Source organism: Gymnoscopelus braueri, assembly GCF_963280865.1.
Source record: "Gymnoscopelus braueri genome assembly, chromosome: 9".
NCBI classification, from domain to species: Eukaryota; Metazoa; Chordata; class Actinopteri; order Myctophiformes; family Myctophidae; genus Gymnoscopelus; species Gymnoscopelus braueri.
Window position 1 is genome coordinate 49486261 of NC_137610.1, and position 20468 is coordinate 49506728.

The 20468-nt window shown below is 40.6% G+C and overlaps 1 protein-coding gene across 2 annotated transcripts; it reads left to right on the forward strand.

Annotated features, from left to right (window-relative positions):
• The first annotated feature begins 4875 nt into the window (after nt 1-4875).
• On the forward strand, nt 4876-19095 carry dld (deltaD). Of its 2 annotated transcripts, none has more exons than XM_080437063.1 (14): nt 4876-5017; nt 6732-6807; nt 9680-9759; nt 10958-11026; nt 11757-11826; nt 12203-12303; nt 13478-13621; nt 14432-14533; nt 15117-15307; nt 15445-15615; nt 16283-16472; nt 17263-17400; nt 17723-17812; nt 18801-19095. In XM_080437063.1, the coding sequence occupies exons 1-14, from the start codon at nt 4979-4981 to the stop codon at nt 18864-18866; spliced, it is 1527 nt and encodes a 508-aa protein (XP_080293189.1). In that variant the 5' UTR covers nt 4876-4978; the 3' UTR covers nt 18867-19095. The 2 variants fall into 2 exon arrangements, with proteins under 2 accessions (XP_080293189.1, XP_080293190.1); XM_080437064.1 differs by having other exon boundaries at nt 4900-5017; nt 6735-6807.
• Nucleotides 19096-20468: the final 1373 nt, after the last annotated feature.

The following is a 20468-nucleotide window of genomic DNA, read 5'->3' on the forward strand; positions in this document are numbered from 1 at the left end:
AGGCATTGTAAGCTTGTAGATCTGCTATTTTCACAATATTTATCTGTGGGACTGAGTCAAACAAAATGTAATGCCTGAACTCCAACAATTCCAAGTGCTTGTCAGGGTGGGGGGTCCCCAGTTAAAATATGATTATTTTGGGGGGTCCCCAGTTCAAATATGATTATTTTGGGGGGTCCCCAGTTCAAATATGATTATCTTGGGGGGTCGCGGCCTGACAAGGTTCAGAACCACTGACTTAGGCTACTTACTCTTGTGTTCAACATGTGTTGTTGCTTATGCTTACAAGTGAAATGCTTGTCCCTTTGATTAGTTTTAGGTTATAATATGCAAACATGATAATATGTGCATATTATTGACTGGGTTTACTTTGGCTTGTCAGTCATTGTGGTTAAACTCAGGAACATGTCAACCTTGACATAAGCGCTCATCTTCAAACATTACTGCCATACAGCACCCTCTTGTGGTTTGTATAAAGAACTACAGCCATAGGCCATTTGAGGTCACATTTCTAAACCTCCATGGGAGGTAAGCTGCTGCTGTTTGATGATGGAATGCAGTCAAGTCACTGAAGAAGTGCATGAATAGTGTGTATGAATGGATACAAGAAGAGTGGGCACTAAGGAAGAGTGGGAACCTCGATGTGAAATTGGCCATTTGGTCGAAAATGGTCTTAAAGAGATAGTTAAAGGTTTAATGACATTCACTTTTACACCACATTCAAAGTCTTTGTCCTGGTCCTTCAAAAGTGTACAAAAAGTTTTAAGTGAAAATTCCATTCCAGTGATCCATGGCAGGTGTTTTTCTCTCACATTTCTAAAGCCTTTTCAACTGCAATGAAAAAAGAAATCTTTGCCTGCGGGTGTCGCTGGTGAGGGATTTTGCCTGTCAATCATCGCCTCTGCTCCGCCCCCCGCAAAGGAAAGGATAGGGGAGGGGAGGGGCTAGGAGGAGAGTGGGCGGGATTAATCGACTGTGACCTCACTGTCGAAGGGCCAAGCTCAGATTACTTTTCAGCCTAATTATTCAGAAAACCCCAGACCACAGAAAATCCACTGAATGTTCTAAGTTCAGTTTTTTTGGGTGTAATTGAGGGCATAAAACCCCAAATAAAACATTGAAAATAAAAAAAGTGAAAATGAATGTCATGATACCTTTAACCCCAAAAAAATACAAATTTTCTATCGATTAGTCACCCCATGGAGACTTCATGGATATTTTTTAGTTTTTGTCACATTCCTAAGACAATAATTTGATGACCAGAGGACCGGTAGGCAGCGGTTCCGGTAGGAGATACAAAGGAGACTCTTTGTGTCTCCTACCGGAACTGCTGCTGGTCATCAAATTATTGGCTTAGGAATGTGACAAAAACTAAAAAATATCCATGAATTCAAGTCTCCATGGGGTGACTAATAGATAGAAGAAACTATCCCTTTAAGTAATGTAAAGTGTGGCGTAAAGTAACTACTGTAAGTACATTTACTGAAGTACTGTACTTTATTTTACAGGAGTATTTCCAATTTTCTGTACTTTTACTTCTACTCCACTACATCTCAGAGGCAAATATTGTACTTTTACTCCACTACAATGATTTGAAAACTTTAGTTAGGCGTAGTTACTTTGTAGATTTTGATTATTATTACAAAATATACATTAACCACTTCAGCCCTACATACATTTCGGCCATTTGAAAATAGCAGATCTACAAGCTCACAATGCATCGTGATGCGACACATTGTGAGCTTGTAGATCTGCTATTTTCAAAAGATTTGTATACATTTGAAAACTTGTGAAATGGGACATCTGCATAATGAGTACTTTCTACTTTTGGTATTTTTAAGTACTTTTGATACCAATACCTTTGTACTTTTACACAAGTAAATTTAGATTTCCAGACTTTTACTTGTAACAGTATTTACAGTATTTCTACATTGACAGTATTGATGCTTTTACTTAAGTAAAACATGTGAGTACTTTTTCCACCACCATGTAAAGTATACATGATTAGAAACATAGAAACCCCAAAAAATCATTTATTTACTATCAAGTACACACCCCATGAAGCCTTGAATTGATGGCGATTTTTTTGTGTTTGTTGCATTCCTGAGCCAATAATTTGATGACCGGCTCAGCCGTGAATCTCCATGAATTCAAGGCTTCATGAGTGTAATTGATATAAAATAAATATTTTTTGGGGTGAACTACTCCTTTAAGGCCTACTATTTCTACAATTTCTACAAAACCTGTTTATCCAGTCATTCTGGACATAAACAAGAAGTTGAAGGGTCAATTTAGGTGTGCTAATGATTCATTTTACATGGAGGTGCCCACTTTTCTTGTATCTGTATGAATAAACACTATTTTTTAATGATTGTAACCTTTGTCAAATAAATGGTTCAGGGAAAATAAAGGACACACAACATGTGTATAAATACACACACACACACACACACACACACACACACACACACACACACACACACACATATAATATAATATAATATAATATAATATAATATAATATAATATAATAATATATATATATATATATATATATATATATATATATATATATATATATATATATATATATATATATATATATATATATATATATATATTGTATTTATGGATTCAATATTTGTTATACATTTGTTATACGATGAATGAATAATGAATAATTTTGTGCTGGACATACACTGACCTATGGTGAACTGGATAAGTAGCTTGTAGATCTGCAATATCAGGCGCGCGACACCGTCGTACACGTGCGTCTACATGTCATTCAGAGGCGACCGGCAGACGTTACATCATGGTAGGTGACATGAAGAAGGAAAGGACATATACGTCACGTCCTAATCTAAGCCCTGACGATTTGATAAACAAGCGACAAGCGTATTAATTGATTCCTTTTCAGGGAAATAAAAGAAGCCATTATCTGATGTCTCGTTTTTAGATGTGTGTACAACACTACAGTATATCATTTTATTGAGATATCTAAAAAGCACAGAGTACTGGAACTTTTTAGCCTAGCAAAACAATCAAATCAAAAAACAAAATAAAAAGTCTGCTCATTTTGGCATTCATGCACAGAAATGGAGCAACTCAATACCGTGCTGTACCTCTGGTTAGCTTTGCTAATTAAACCTCATGACAGTTATATTAGCTTCTGGTGATACTGCTGTCTGCTGTTGCTGTAGCTGGCCTGCTCCTCCACAGACACTGACAGTCATTAGTGGGCTGCCAACATAGGATTGTCAGAAGAATCCAGGAGATTTCTTTTTGGGGAGGGGGGCCAAAGCACCCTCACACAACCCACACACCAATAATAACATTGCATTGTCAACATTGCAAAATAAACATTATACACTTTCACGGGAAAGGGTTTACAACAAAGCTTACAGTGTTTGTTTGTTAAGTTAACTGTTCCACAGAGGTAACAGACTCTGCTGCAATGTCCACCTGGGGAATGGGACATTCCAAAACGCTCGTCCCAAAACACAGTCGCCCCGGGGCAAATCCAGCGGTATTCACCTGGTATTCCTAGTTTACTGTAACATTCATAGTTTACTGTAACCTCAGTAAACTATGCCTAAAACCTGACCTTATTCCTAAACGTAACCTCAGTAAAACTATACCTAACGTAACCTTATTCCTAAACTTAAAGGTAGGGTAAGTGATGGGTTAAAACAAAAAGTATTTTGTTAAAAGGTTAAAGCACTATATTCTGATAGTAATCATTGCTATAGAGTGTTTGTTCAGTAACAGGAGTCTCTCCGTCTCTCCACCTCTTTGATAAACAGAAAATACATTTTCCGGTAGGTGTCAAAATCTCAGCCAATCAGGAGAAAGTACCCATTTTTAAGCTTCATTTTTATAGGGCGCGTTCGAAAATACAGCACTGAGCGCACTGGCCAATACAAACTAATAGGCGAGTGTGCTCCGGTGCGTAATTTCCGAACGCACCCTATGTGTTCAAGTTCCAATTTTGCCCGCTCATTTCTTAGTGTCATCACTTCCAATTTCACTTGTTTAATCTATATGCTGATTGAGTTCTCTATCCTGATTGGATAAAATTGGAAATGAAACTGAAACTGAAACGAAAATGCATTTTCTGTTTTATAAAGAGCTGGAGAGACAAGGAGACTCCTTTTGCTGAACAAACACTCTATAGCAATGAGTACTATCAGAATATAGAGCTATTTAACACTTATTTTAACCAAAGAAAATCACTTACCCTACCTTTAACATCAGTAAAAACTATGCCTAGACCTAAACGTATTTCTAACTTTATACAAGAATGAATGGGGGTGAGCGACGAGCGTGTTTTGGGGCGAGTCTTCCGGTTACCCACCTGGTTACATCAAACTTCCGGCTCCGGTTGGGCTGGGCTCGCCTCCCACATGCTCAAGGGGGCGTCGCGAGCGTAGCTCAACCGCGGCCATCTTGGGACGGTCATTCATAACAATATGTCTATGGTGCATATACTTTGAAATAACCATAGCGTGCTCAATTTTCATCCGATTTTCAAACGGTTTGGTGTGTTGTAAACACCAAATATGTAGTTATGATACTGCATACTTATAATTATAATCATGTTTTTTTTTTTTAAATAAAATTAAGTATGAAGTATCATAACTACATCTTTGGTGTTTACAACACACCAAACCGTTTGAAAATCGGATGAAAATAGAGCACGCTATGGTTATTTCAAAGTACATGCACCATAGACATAATGTTATGAATGACCGTCGCAAGATGGCCGCCATGTGGCAACGTCGTACTCCATTGGCCAGCAGCGCGGGTGAGTCATCTAGAAGAACGTGACGCATCCGTCCTCTCCTTTCATTTTTCCTCTACACTCCGTGGTCTCCTCCGCGGTGCGCACGCGCAGTGCGCAGAGTCCTTGGTTGATCCGCCTGTGACTGTAGGTTATCATTAACACCAGTGACACTGTACTGTACTGTCACACAGCACCATGCAGAGCTGGAACCAGTTATACCGCACCCTGGCCAAGGTAAGAACACATTAAACCTTATGATGATGTTGTCTGGAACATTATAACTCACTAACTCACTCTTATCTGGGGTTCCTTTCCTACAGTCCGGGGCCTTGCTAGCTAGCTAGCCGCTAAGCTATGCTAACGTTAGCACACAGTGAACCATGTCCATAAAAAAAAAACTCGCCTTATATTCTGTATAATTCGCCGTTAAACAGCTGTTTAAAATGGCTCCAGGTGTTGGCCTCTCTCTAAACGTTGGTCCTCAGTCTGTTGATGTAAGTGTCCTCTGTTGTAAACAGGTTGTTATTAAGTTTACCATGATGTCAAGTTGTTACGTATGGGTTCGTTATGTCAGACTGTGGTACTGCTGTCATTCCTCCAGTGTCAGTCAATTAACGTCAGCTTCCTCCTTAATTGATCTACAGCAGTCAGTCATTATCAACCCTTTATTTATGTTTGGTATGAGCTTTTATATCTGGGACCCAATCTGCACTAAAATCCTCAGTGTTATGAGTCCATTTAGAGACCTTGGTCCATATTGGTACCTGATGATCTATCATAAATCAGCTGGGGACCCCTGGAACTCCCCCCTCAAGGACCCCCTGGGGGTCCCTGGACTCCACATTGAGGACCGCTGATCTATTATTGATGATGGTTGCTTCTTTGCTTACCTGCCTCCATCTTGGTCCTTTAAACTGGCAATGCCACAGAGATGGCACAGTGGTGGCTACTCTAACTAACACACTATGCTGTTGCTGTCACAGCAATAGAAGGTTTATGGGTTTTAACCCGACTAGGGCCTTTCTGTGTGGATTGGAGTTTTCTTGTTCCCACAGTTTCGCCCCAGTCTAAAAGCCATGCATTATGGACATACCACCAGTCCACTAAACCATTCTAAAAGAGTAAGAAGTGCATGAGAGACAATACAGTGGGTAGAGTGGGTCTGTTAATCAGAAGGTCGGACTCGTCAGACTCAGTTTGCCTCCGATCCGGCCAGTATATACATGTCTGACGAAGTGTCCCTGAAGTGTCCCTGAGCAAGACACTAAAACCCTAACTAGGGTCACCAGCTCAGTGGCCTTGTGGTTTAGAGTGTCCACCCTGAGATTGGGAGGTCGTACTCGTAGGTTCGATTCCCCCTGGCCGGGTCATACCAAAGACTATAAAAATGGGACCCAATGCCTCCCTGCTTGGCACTCGGCATCAAGTCCCTGCGACATACTAGCGTCATGTGCTGCTGTATACTTGTACTGTCAAGCCGCCTCACGCTATACAGAAACAGGAGAATGGAGATAGGCTCCTGCCCTACGGGCATGGCTTGATTGGCTTCCCCCTTGAACTCTCATCATGACCATGGCATCTGAGCAGCCATCAGCAGAATTAATTAATACATTTCATACCACTAACTACTAGTCTAAAAGACATGCATTAAGTGACATGCCAGTGCTTAATGGTAACCAGTCTAATAGACATGCATTAGGGACGTTCCTGTCTACTAGCCAATGCAATTGACCATGGATCCCTGGCTGTTTGATTGATTGAACACTTTGTTTGAGGTACAGTTATACAATAATGCTAAAAGAATAACACTAACGCTGGTGTACTTTAACAAACGACTATGGTACTTCGGTTAAACATGCATGCTTTTATATTGTTACTATTAATAATATATGTTAATATTCACATTTGATTTCTTACCTGCCCTTTTCTCTCTCAACCTAATTTTCAGCAGGGTCACCATCTCCCACGCAAACTCCAGGGTGTTTCGGTCGTGGCTGTCAGAACATATGCTGACAAAGCAGCACGTAAGACAGCGTTTATTATCAGTCCTATGACCATTGCTTTGCAATCTAAATGGATTAATCACAAAAAAGCCAAAGGCTTGTTTCCATTGTGGTCCATGTAAACATTCATCAACATCTATAAAGGCAACAATAAAACATTAATGGTAGAAGGTTCAATGAATTCATGTTGATAATGTGGAGGATGCCACTCACATACAAACATTGCTAGACAAATAAAGTCTATTATTATTATTGATGTTTTGGTTATTTATTATAACATTACACACATACTTGAGCCAAGGGCTTAATAAGTACAGACAACAGACTGATTCTGACGCTCAATGAGATTCACACTCCTCCCCAAACCTATGGGGAATTATAGTATATACTCATCAAAGAAATGTTTGTTAGATTTGCCAAAAAAGCCGCCGTGTTTTTAAAACAAGCCCCAAAAAACACGACATGCGACTAGTAATCTTTTCCCCGCAACTCTGGAAAGCCAAAAGTCGCGGTAAATAAGCAGACTTGGCAACACTGGTACTGATGTCATAGTAAACCCAGTGCCTGCTGACAATGGATATACAGCACTAGTGATCTGAAAGACAGGAGAAACAAAGATACACAGGCATGTAGGCACAACAATAGACTACACCTACAGTAAAACAGGCTGACAGACATGCAGGACATACACATGACAAAATGCAGAGCAACTGAGCGGATTACATGAGCCGCAGGGGTTGACACTAACGGTTGCCCGACTGCCTGTGGCAAGTAAATAAAACGTTCGGACAGGTGGCGTTTGCTTTCAGGTTGCCCGACGGGCAAGAGTCTTTTAAATAAGTCATATTGTATAGCTATTGAGGTATTTGGCATAAATATTGAGGTATGTCCATGTCGCACAGTCCCAGAAATCGCAGATAGTGAAGGAAAAAAAAATGAAGTGTTAAAATGAACGGTAATTACATTTTTACCTATCACGATTTACTTTTCGTGCAAGTGGACATGACCTTTGGGCAAGTAGAACATGACCTGTAGTTGCCCGACAGGCAAGTGCCTCTGAGACCCTAGTGTCAACCCCTGTGAGGTCTGCCAAATATGCTTGAATCAGTTCTTTGTATTGTATATTTAATTTATCAGTAATTGATTAGTCAGAGAAGGAGAGTGGAGACAACAAGGTCTAGAATAACAAACGGAAGAGAATGCAAAAATATTAAGCAGGGCTAGTGACATTCATGCACAGAAATGGAGCAACTCTAGTCTTACTTGGAGCATTTAGGATTTGAGTAATAGTTCTTACTCACTCAACCAGGCGCGTATCGTCATTGGGGCCAACGAGGCCATGGCCCGGTCTGTAAACCCAGCTTGTCCCTGTGTAGGGGCAAGATCCAGGGGGGAAAAAAACTAAAAATCAACATTAGCAGCCCCTCACCCTATTCTGTTGTAGCCGACCACAGAAAGTAGCTTTTGTTTTCAAATGGGGCTCATTTGCATTCGGACGAATTGTTAAAGGTATCATGACATTCACTTTTACACCACATTCAAAGTCTTTGTCCTGGTCCTTCAAAAGTGTACAAAAAGTTTTAAGTGAAAATTCCATTCCAGTGTTCCATGGCAGGTGTTTTTCTCTCACATTTCTAAAGCCTTTTCAACTGCAATGAAAAAAGAAATCTTTGCCTGCGGGTGTCGCTGGTGAGGGATTTTGCCTGTCAATCATCGCCTCTGCTCCGCCCCCCCCAAAGGAAAGGATAGGGGAGGGGAAGGGGAGAGTGGGCGGGATTAATCGACTGTGACCTCACTGTCGAAGGGCCAAGCTCAGATTACTTTTCAGCCTAATTATTCAGAAAACCCCAGACCACAGAAAATCCACTGAATGTTCTAAGTTCAGGTTTTTTGGGTGTAATTGAGGTCATAAAACCCCAAATAAAACATTGAAAATAAAAAAAGTGAAAATGAATGTCATGATACCTTTAATGAGTGGCCATTAAAAACCAGTTTAGCCATCAAACCGGTTCTGGCCCGGTCAACGTTAGAATCCACCAAACGCCACTGCACTCAACTGATTGGCAATAATCTGTTCCTCAAGGTTGTGCTTAAATAAAGTTATGTTTTCTAATTTCTAGTGCTTATGTGTAATGGAATAGCATTCAAAAGGTGTGCTGCTTTCACTGAGAATGCAGACTAGCTAAAAGAGCTTGTCCTACTGTATATGGAATGTAAACTTCACCTCTCAAGACAGATCTGTCTGCTATTTGTTTGTATTTTGTTTGACATATAATAGCTATGTAATCCTACACATGCTGGCAGTTTAAAGATATGCTTCAGAAGCCACATCATGTTTCCTGATTCTGTCCCAACTATATTATAGCAGCATTGATGTACATAAGCTTCACTGCAATAACAGTTATGTTATTGATCATATATCATCATTAAGATCTTTATGGGAGACGCCACACACGTATTACCTTATTGGTAGATTGACGCTGCTGTTTCTGATAGCCAGCACCTCCAACAATATACTCTATTGATAATATCATTATCCACTGATATCAATAACATGCTGTCAGGCAGAAACCTCTTATCTCCATATTCTAACTTTTAGTGTTTTTTCGTTAATGCCCTACTTGATCATATACTACAAGCGTCGCACAAAAGTAGCAGATCTACAAGCTCGAAGCGACGCTTTTTGAGCTTGTCGATCTGCTACTTTTGCTGTTTTTGGAATTTGAATCCTGAAAAGTAGCAGTTTTAGACATACTGTATGAGGTTTCCACCCAACAGAGACAATATTCTGTGTTATAGTGAAGCATGTTCTATGAGAGAGAGAGTGCCTTGGTCTCTCTCCTATGATACTGTGTTAACCTTTTTGTTGTCTGTGTGTGTGTATTCTCCATAGTCGACGCTGATGTCACAGTGGTGGGTTCTGGTCCAGGAGGATATGTAGCTGCCATCAAGGCGTCCCAGCTCGGCTTTAAGGTAAAGCAACTCGTAGTTGGGTTACTTAGTAGGAGTAATGTACAAAACGTGACCTTTCTGCTTTCAAGATAGTGTTGTTTTTTTTAATCAGTGTACAAGAGTACCCTATAGAAGCAAGAGACCCACAACTGTAGTTGCTATTAGGAGACACATTCTGAAATAGTTTCCTCGGACAGCGGTTTTCAAAGTCTTTCATGTCAAGGACTCCCAAATTGACACTTATTAGCCCATGGACCCCCATTTGAAAAGATATGCCAGGGAACCCCCCCATAAGAGAAGATTCTTACGGCTCTAGCAGTTATTCTCAACCATTTTAATGTCAAGGACCCCAGTTTGACATGCATTAGGCTTACGGAACCCCATTTAATGGTTTTTCTATCTCTGGGACCCCAATTTATATTGTAAAATCAATGTTAATTTAACTCTGAGAGTGTAACGAGTCCATTTGGTTCCATTTGCGCACACTCAGTTACAGACCCATAAGGGTCCATTTGGTTCCTAACTATTCTTCATTTAGCTGGGGACCCCCTGGAACTCCCTCAAGGACCCCTGGGGGTCCCCGGACCCCACTTTGAGAACCAATGTCCTAGGAGGTGAACCGTCTAGACATGATGTCATTATGATGATGTCATCACACGTATTAAAGTTCTCAGTCGCTACGACTGATTTCAGTCATTCCATAGAAGCCAACAGCATTTCCTCTATGGAAGCATGTTGCACAGTGTAAATAGACGATCTACAAGCTCTCAATACAGACGCATTGAGAGCTTGTAGATTCAGGAATAGGCTATTTTTTAGACTAGAGCATTTGAAGTTATCAAACTAGCAATATGTTCAGAAGCATCTTCCATAAAATCTTAATGGTCTCGGATATTACTTATAAAAGCAAAGGTTAAAGCCTCACTCTGTGATTTATTCACCTGGTTGGTGTAGGAACAATATTACTAAAACATCATAATTGTACATATTGCGTTAATTGTTCAGGAAACAGCGCTTGTGTTGGGGGGGGGCTCCTATCATATTGTTTGACAAATCACACATTAGGACTACTTTGCCCTACAAAATGTTTCAGTCGTGAAATTTTATTTTGCTTTAATCCATCAACTTCCCATCCTTTGTTAGTGCAGCAGGCCCAGAAAGAGGTGCTTTTATGATCATCTATATTCCTAATGCGGTTGTTTTTTCTTCTTCCTTGTAGGTAGTCTGTGTTGAGAAGAATGACACTCTGGGTGGAACCTGCTTGAATGTGGGCTGCATTCCTTCAAAGGTAACTCATTTATTTTGCAAATTCAAAAGGAGCATAAATAATCTATTTTAAAAATCTTGACAGTGGATATCATAAATGCACAGTGAAATCCTATGTGGTAATTAAAGGTAGGGTAAGTGATTTACTTTGGTTAAAATAAGTGTTGAATAGCTCTATATTCTGATAGTACCGGTACTCATTGCTATAGAGTGTTTGTTCAGTAAAAGGAGTCTCTCCAGCTCTTTATTAAACAGAAAATGCATTTTCAGTGCTCTCTCCTGATTGGCTTAAATGTCGTCACCTACCTGAAAATGTACTATATTCTGTTTACTAAAGAGCTGGAGAGACCTCTGTGACAGAACAAACGCTCTGTAGCAATGATTACTATCAGAATATAGTACTTTAACCTTTTGAACAAAAAAAAAGTCACTTACTCTGCCTGTAGTCATTTATACTCTTAAATTAACTCTGTATACAGGATGTCTCACCTCATTCATCATATATATATTTTCTGCTTCAAATTGGCCTCAAATAATTGTGCTCCGATATCAAGCTTTTGTTTCTTATTGAACTTCAAGAGGGAATCAAGCCGAAAACAAATACTTACAAATAACCCTACTGCTATGTGTTCAGCATAACCAGTATGCATGCTTTTGGGGTTCCATACTTCCATTCTGTTTTTTAGTTAGTTAGGTTCTCAAGGTTCCAGCAAAGGAATCATTGTCTTATTTGTCCCTTTTTGATTCCATAGGCCCTCCTGAACAACTCGTACTATTACCACCTGGCACATGGCAAGGACTTTGAATCCAGAGGCATTGAAAGTAAGAGTTTAACATGATTAGACCGTTGCAGAGTATGTTAAATTAAGTAGTCTTTAGTCTTAGTTGTATGATGGTGTTGCACAGCGAAAATAGCCAATCTGCACACCGCGTCATGATGCATTGTGAGCTTAATTATGTATGACATGCCCCAAAAAGTGACGCCAGGTTGGAAGTGGTGAACTGTTTTCATGCTTAAAGGATTGTTGACCCACCAGTTGTAATGACAGAACAGATCAACTACTGTACCTGCTTAGTAGTGCTTACAACGTTGAATATGTTGTTGCATGTAAGATCGTGGTGAATGTGAACTTCCCAGTGAAATATATTAGTAGGCTACTTTTCATTAAGTTGTGTTTATTTTATTTCCGTGCCTCAGTCTCGGGCATCACGTTGAACCTGGAGAAGATGATGGCACAGAAGAGCGGCGCAGTCAAAGCTCTGACGGGAGGCATAGCACATCTATTCAAACAGAACAAGGTGACACTGCTCTTTCACATAAGAAAAGATAAAACAGTATGCGGAACAGCAGGAACAATATTACTAAAGCATCATACATTTTACATATTGTGTTAATTGGTTGGGAAACAATTCCTTTCACACCGTTTAATCACACATTAGGGCTTAAAACGTTTTCAGTCGTGAGATTTCATTTTGCTTTAACCCATTAAGACCGGGAACGCATCTGTGTCATTTTAGATTTCTTTGGATATAGAAAAATAGCAGATCTACAAGCTCATAGTGTGGCACTGAGTGCCGCACTACGAGCTTGTAGATCTGCTATTTTTTTTTAAATCGTGACAATTTGTGCAAATCTTTGAATATATACTTTTAAAGCGAACATTTTTAACTCAAATCTTTGCTTCTGGGGGTCCCTAGAACAAAATATTTTGAGATGGGTCCGCGGCCAAATACACATCATTTTGGGGGTCCTTGACATGAAAAAGTTTGAGCACCACTGATATAGCAACATGCGTTAAAAATTTAAAAAATCACACCCAGTGTGAAGTGGGCGGTGTGGTCACAGTGGTCATCACAGTGATGGAAGTTCACTTAAAGAAAAGTAATATTGTGGACCAACCATTGTACACCCCTAGCCTGCTGCAACCCTCCTGATTTCGTGTATAAAGGGGCGTGTGTATAGAGCCGGCGAGAGACGGCGCCTGATCCCATTGGTTCACCGATCTGTCCGTCAACCCCCGCCCCGTTAACACAACATTACGAGCGACGCCCACTGCACTCTGGTTGGTTGGGAAATGAAACACTTCCTCATACCCAGTACAGGCTATAGTTGGGCCAGGCTTTTATTTTTTAGCAAAACTAAGCAATAAAAGCCTGGAGATCGAGGCTAGTACACCCCTAACTTAAAAAAAAACATAAATGTGTTTTTTTAAGTGCATAGTCCTATTTATAGGGCTATGCACATGTGTCATGTTTCACTAGCCAATCACAGTCCTGAATAGACTGTGATTGGCCAATCACGGTGCAGGGTTAGGGGGGTACACTGGTGGCCAATCACAGCGCAGGATTGGGGGTGCAAATATCCAAACCTCACATATAGTGACATAACTGACATGTTGTAGAATCGGCCTCAGGTCTTAATGGTTAATCCATGCTTATGCCAGTGGTTATTATTTGTACCTAATTCCTCCAGGTCACCCATGTGAACGGGTTCGGGCGGGTAACGGGCAAGAACCAGGTGACGGCCGTAGGGGCCGACGGCAGCGAGCAGGTCATCAACACCAAGAACATCCTCATCGCCACCGGCTCTGAGGTCACACCCTTCCCTGGGATAGAGGTTTGTTTGATTGTTTCCATGAGTACATGAGACAACTATTCCACAATCTACGAAGGCTATATAGAGTCTGAAAGTGGAACTACACCTCCCAAAAGCCGGGAACGGAAGCTGTCATCTGTTCGTCATTTCCGTTCACAGAAATTAATTTTTAAATATCTTATCATTTTATTTTAGCATTTCCATTCCTGATAAGCAGCAAGCTATAAATGCTTCGATTATTTTTTATCTATATCAGGAATTTTGCCGCGACTGAAGTGGGGAGGAGGCGTCACATCCGCTTTATCGCCGGATCGTTTTCAGAGCTGTATGACGGAGGCATTTGAAAATTGGGAGGCAACAGTCTGGCTATACAGACTTTACTTAACAGGCTATAAACCCAAGGCAGCCGCCATATCCACATGTGGAATCAAGTCACTTTTAATTGCCTAACACGACAAACATACATTAATTTATCTCAGTGACATTAACCACATTAATCTTGGTGTTTTAGGGTATGTGCTTAACTGATTATAGACAAAAAAAAATCCTAAAGGCGATTAATTTAGTGTCTGTCATGTGCCGATGTCACGCTGCCAAAAAATGCAAATCTACAAGCTCACAAATTAGGTAGTGAACTTGTAGGTCTGCTATTTTTAAAGCATGACATCGGCGCACAACAAAGCATAAATTCAGGCTTAAGTGATTATGTGTCGGTAAATACAGTATAGACGTGGTAGTTTCACAATACATACTAAGCATAGTAGGACAGTATAAAGACATGCTGTGTGTGTGGACAGAGTGATCACTGTCCACTGTCCTTGTCGTCTCCAGATCGACGAGGAGACCGTGGTGTCCTCGACAGGAGCTCTGTCTCTGAAGAAGGTTCCAGAACATCTCATCGTCATCGGAGCTGGAGTCATCGGGGTGGAGCTGGTCAGTGTTGTGTTGATCTTGTGTACACGTATGGGTAACCGAAACCCTCGCCCCAAAACACACTCGCCCCCATTTTTTCCGCCCCAGCGGGTCTTGTATTTGTTTAACTGAGGTTAAGGTTATGAATTAGAATACGTTTAGGGTTAGTCATAGTTTTACTGAGGTTACGTTTAGGACCATGGTTAGGTTTAGGCATAGTTTTACTGAGATTAAGTTTAAGAATAACAAGCGTGTGCTCTTTGTTATCCTAAATCCGTAGGCTTTACATTAAGGATAAGGATAATTCCTTTTAACAGGACGTTCATGAAAGTCCTTGCGGGCTTGTTTCCAATGAGGGCCTGTGAGCAATTAGGGGTTAAGAGTCTTGCTCAGGGACAAATTTCATTTCATCGACACATATGCTGGCGTGGCCTGGAATCGTACCTGGGGCAACCAGGGCCTCTGGCTCCCTAGGCGGGCTCACTAACCACTCAGCTATGGCCGCCCCATTGATGAGAAGATATTTAAAAATAATCATTAATTTGATATGACCATATTTATGTCAATTACATATTCCAAGTTTCTTTGGCCTCCCTTCCTGCAGGGGTCAGTGTGGCAGCGTCTGGGCGCCAAAGTGACGGCCGTGGAGTTCCTGGGCCACGTGGGCGGCATGGGCATCGACATGGAGATCTCCAAGAACTTCCAGCGCATCCTCCAGAAGCAGGGCATGAAGTTCAAGCTCGGCACAAAGGTCATGGGAGCCACCAAGAGGCCCGATGGCAAGATCGATGTGGCGTAAGTACATATATGTGTGTGTGTTTGCGTGTGTGTGCGTGCACGCCTGAGACTATATTCACAATTACGCATTAAAGACTGCTCTTAAAGAATTTGTTCAGGATTGTAGAACCAAAATGTTCATGTTTACCCTCCAGCGTTGAGGCCGCTGCAGGCGGGAAGAACGAGACGCTGACGTGTGACGTGCTGCTGGTGTGCATCGGCAGACGACCTTTCACCGGCAACCTGGGTCTGGAGACTGTGGGCCTAGAGCTGGACAACAGAGGACGCATCCCTGTCAACAGCCGCTTCCAGACCAAAGTACCCAGGTAGGCAAATAACACATTTCACCTATAATGACATTCCCAAAATAGGGATGACAGGTTAAAAGTAGTTAACCCATTAAGACCTGAGGCCGATTCTACAAATGTCTTCTAAATCCCAACAGTATTCTGAAAAAAAACATATGTTTCTATATCAGTGGTGCTCAAGCTTTTTCATGTCAAGGACCCCCACAATAATATGTATTTGGCCGCGGACCACCATCTCAAAATGTTTTGTTCCAGGGACCCCCAGAAGCAAAGAATAGAGTTAAAAATGTTCGCTTTAAACCATATATATATTCAAAGATTTGGACACATTTTCACGATTTTTCTAAAATAGCAGATCTATGCCGCGCTATGAGCTTGTATATCTGCTATTTTTGAATAGCCCAAAGTGTAAAATAATGTTTTTTTTAGCTCAAATCAAAAAGTGACATGATGATGCGTTCCAGGTCTTAACTCTTTGACTGCCAGAGTATTTTCATAAAGTACTCCCCCAGTGCCAGCAATTTTCGTGTTTTTTTTATTTTTATATTTTGAATTTTTCTCATGAAAATAATTTAAGGACACATAATTTAAAGAGAGTATGAGTTAAAAAACAGATATACTTGACTTTACAACCTGTTTTTTTCTTGGCTTGGGTGACCCGTTGTGTTTCTCCCATCTCTTCCAGTATTTATGCCATAGGAGACGTGGTGGCCGGACCCATGCTGGCCCACAAGGCCGAGGACGAGGGCATCATCTGTGTGGAGGGCATGGCTGGCGGAGCCGTGCACATAGATTACAACTGTGTACCATCCGTCATCTACACACATCCTGAGTGTGCCTGGGTGGGCAAGACCGAAGAACAGCTTAAAGAGGAGGTGTGTGTGTATACATACACATCACTACATTGAATCAACTTTACAGAGTCATAATCAGTTCGATTGTTTCTTCCATAATACACTCTAGGCATACAAGGGAGCAAAATACTGTTCTTCACAACTCATGGTGCTTGTCGCATTTAAAAACAACAGACACATAAAAAAAGAGGCAAAGCCATTAAAACATTACAAAGTAGAGAGAGAGCAGACAACTTTGGTAAAAAAAAGTGCTGATGCATTCAAAGTGCATATAGATAGTACTGTTCAAAAGTGCTATTTCATCTCAAGATGTTGGGTTTGGGGGCAGTAGGCTATATGGAGAGCGTTCAGGGTTCTGATGGTTTGGGGGAAGAAACTGTTGGACAGCCTGCTGGTGCATTTGTGACGAGGGTTAAAAAAAGTAATCCCAAGCAATGGGCACTAGATGGCGATAAGTCCACACATTTTGAGAGACTTGTTTGTTACTTACATCATTTTCAGTATATACTACCTGTATGTCTAATCCTAGTAGTGCTTAAAATGAGTATAAAATAAAGCGGTTAACCCTCTCCCCCAATTCCATTTCGCCTTTGCAGTAGCGTAAATAAGATCCAAATTAGTTGAAGCCTAGCTAGCTAGTTGCTTTACCAGAAATGGAAACAAAAAAAATGTTTTTTTAACGTTTTAGTGAACGGAAATGACAAACAGAAAACAGCTTCCTGTCACAACATTTGCGAGGCAGAGTTAGAAACATCTCATCAGTAAGAATGTACAGTTGGGACACTAATGTATTTTTTCTTCTGCTCCTCAGGGTGTCCCATACAAGGTGGGCAAGTTCCCCTTCGCTGCCAACAGCCGAGCAAAGACAAATAATGACACAGACGGCCTGGTGAAGATTCTCAGTCACAAGGAGACAGACAGGATGCTGGGATCACACATCCTCGGAGCTGTAAGACATTTTTTATTGTTTGTTGTGAGCCAAACAATTCACCATCTTATCTTACTCAACCAAATGTATTTTGCCCAGCAACCACTTGCATAATCTTTCTGCTAATCTACAATCATGATGCTCTTTATATTTGCCAATTTGAGGGAATCTTTTCCAATGATAGCCAAAAGCACTATTGTAATAGTCATACAGTCCCTTCAGCATTTAACTGGTTGCTGATATTAATTCTCTTGTATTTCTGTTCCTAATTCTGAGAAGAATTTTGAAAGACATTAAGAATACGTAGTTGTAATGGATTGTATGTCTGTGTGTTTGTATCCAGTCAGCTGGGGAGATGATCAACGAGGCAGCACTAGCCATGGAATATGGAGCTTCCTGCGAGGATGTGGCCAGAGTGTGCCACGCTCATCCAGTGAGTTACACACATGTACACCCAGTAGCAAATATGATATTCACTTTGTACTATAGCATTCATCTTTGCTAAAAAAGCTTACCGAGCTAACCTCTGATGTTAGCTTCTCTAACACTCCTTACGTGCAAGTTGCTAAAACCCCTCAACATCTTGGATGAAGTGCTGTGGTTTAGCAAAGAGCTAACGATCATGCTTGCCTTGTGTGCTGGCTTACTTACAGTACAGCTAGAATTTCAAATAGATTCATTGCTCCATGTTTGTGCAACCTCCAGTTGCGTGACAGAGGGTAACAGCCCTGGAACAGAAGCACAGAGTGAGAGTAGTGAACAGTATTATAGCAGAATAGAGGTGAAATGTTGCGCAACACAGTGACAAAAGCGATTGCTCGAGTCATGAGCGTGGCTGCCAGAGTCCTATTACCTTGTATATTAACTACATTAAATACATTGAAACACAAGTTCTTTGTGTTTTAAATTTCCCTAAAAGTAACGGTTTTGGACATACAAGGTTTCTACCCTACGGTGACTGTAGTGTCAAAAGTCCTATACTTTTAGGCACTACTGGTTGTCGACAGCTAGGGTTGCTTCGACGTGTGCTCAAAAGACTGAAGTCCAAACCGTCCGTAAAGTTCATAAATAAACGCTTTATTCTCTGTACCTTGGTCGTCACGCCAGCATACAAATTAATACAGTTATACATAAACACTTAAACGCACGGTGGCTAAACCAACAGCCCTCCTAAACAGTCAAAAAACTGTTTGCCTCCCATCAGCAACACCTGCCCTTGATTACAGACAGGGTTAAATACCTTGGCAACCTTGGCCTTGACCGTGCCCTGCGGTGACGTCATCAAATAGAAACATGGCTCAAATGGCTCTTACAGTGACGATATGCATGCAAGAACTGATACTCATCCCCTTCAAATGCACACCATGAAATGATAACCTGACCTCCGTTTCTTTCTCCTCCCTCGTTCCTCCTCTCTCCAGACGGTGTCTGAGGCCTTCAGAGAAGCCAACCTGGCTGCCTCCTTCGGCAAGGCCATCAACTTCTAAAGCACCGGCCCCCGCACTGCTGCTCATCTGTGTACATACCAATTCTGTCCACGACCTGAAAAACTGTCTGTCCGCACATTCTAGGGGGTCATAAAAGCTGCAGTACATTTATCTATTATAACCCCTTTGGGCTTTGACTGTATACATTCGACAGAAAGCTGTAACATATTTAGTATGTTATTTAAATGTTCTAAGTAATAAAAGTTAAGGGATTTGGATGGCGATAAAACTGACTGGATATCAGTCTTTTTGTTTTATTCACTGGGTAGAGCGAGACGCACAGGTGTAAAAATCAGTCAGTTGAATAATTTCGGTAACACTTTACACTGTCTTAATTCCAGCATCCAAATAAGTCATGCTGTTTTAAGCACTGAATGATGGAATTCCCCCGAATAATACAAATACCATTTTGTACATAAATCTCTGCAATAGCATTGTAAAAAAAAAATGTATCAAGCTCTTAATTGTCGGTGCTTTCAAGAAGCACTAACAAGGTTTTGCTGTGCACTTTTAACTACTTGTGTTGATAATAAAAACGGATCGGAGGGGGGAACAGGAATGAAGCCACTTTAAAGTGTTGCCCAGCTTTTCGGTCGGGGCTCAACAGGTTTGCTTCGCACAAATATATAATACTTGTTTTATTTAAAAGAGCCCTGAAAGAAAAAAAATACATGGTCAAACAGAGAATGCCTTTGATCATCGCTTAATCTTATGGTGCTGTATAGTAGAGCATACTGAAGGGATTTTTTTTTTTTTTACAGTATAAATGGTATGTTAATCAGGTGGCTTGTATGAATTGCTATTTGCTACACTGTACATTTCAGTTCCCACACGTCCTTCTCCTGTGAGATGTATACATCCTTCCTTCGCCTAGCACTTCAATAAATGCCGTAACCATTCAAAAGAGAGAACTGTGTGTAATTTGAAGATGTTTAGCTGAATGTCTACCGTGACCTGTGTGGTCATTCCATAAGTAATGAGAATGATACGTAAGCATATCTTAACTATTAGTATCACACTCAAAAGTTGGCAGGCTTAGCCTTGTCAAAAGAATAAAACTAAAGGCAAAACAATGCATCTTCGTCAGACTCGAGAGATTAATTGCTCTGTTGACTCAAGGTTGACTGTTGCTTCAAAATATATTCCTGTTGCTCAGCAGTGGAAAGTAAAGTACTGTACTTAACTACAATTTTGAGGTACTTTTACTTTACTGGAGTATTTCCAATTTTTTTATACTTATACTTTTACTCCACTACATCTCAGAGGCAAATATTATACTTTTACTCCACTACAATTACTTCAGCCCTATATACATTTCGGCTATTTGAAAATAGACGATCTACAAGCTTGTAGATCGGCTATATTCAAAAGATTTTTATACAATTTATACATTTGAAAACTTGTAAAATGGGACATTTTCATTCATTCATTCTTGATTCATTCATGAATGATGCATCATTCTGCATAATGAGTACTTTCTACTTTTGGTACTTTAAGTACATTTTTATACCAATACTTTTGTACTTTTACTCAAGTAAATTTTTAATACCGGACTTTTACTTGTAACAAGAGTATTTCTACATTGCAGTACTTTACAGTTGA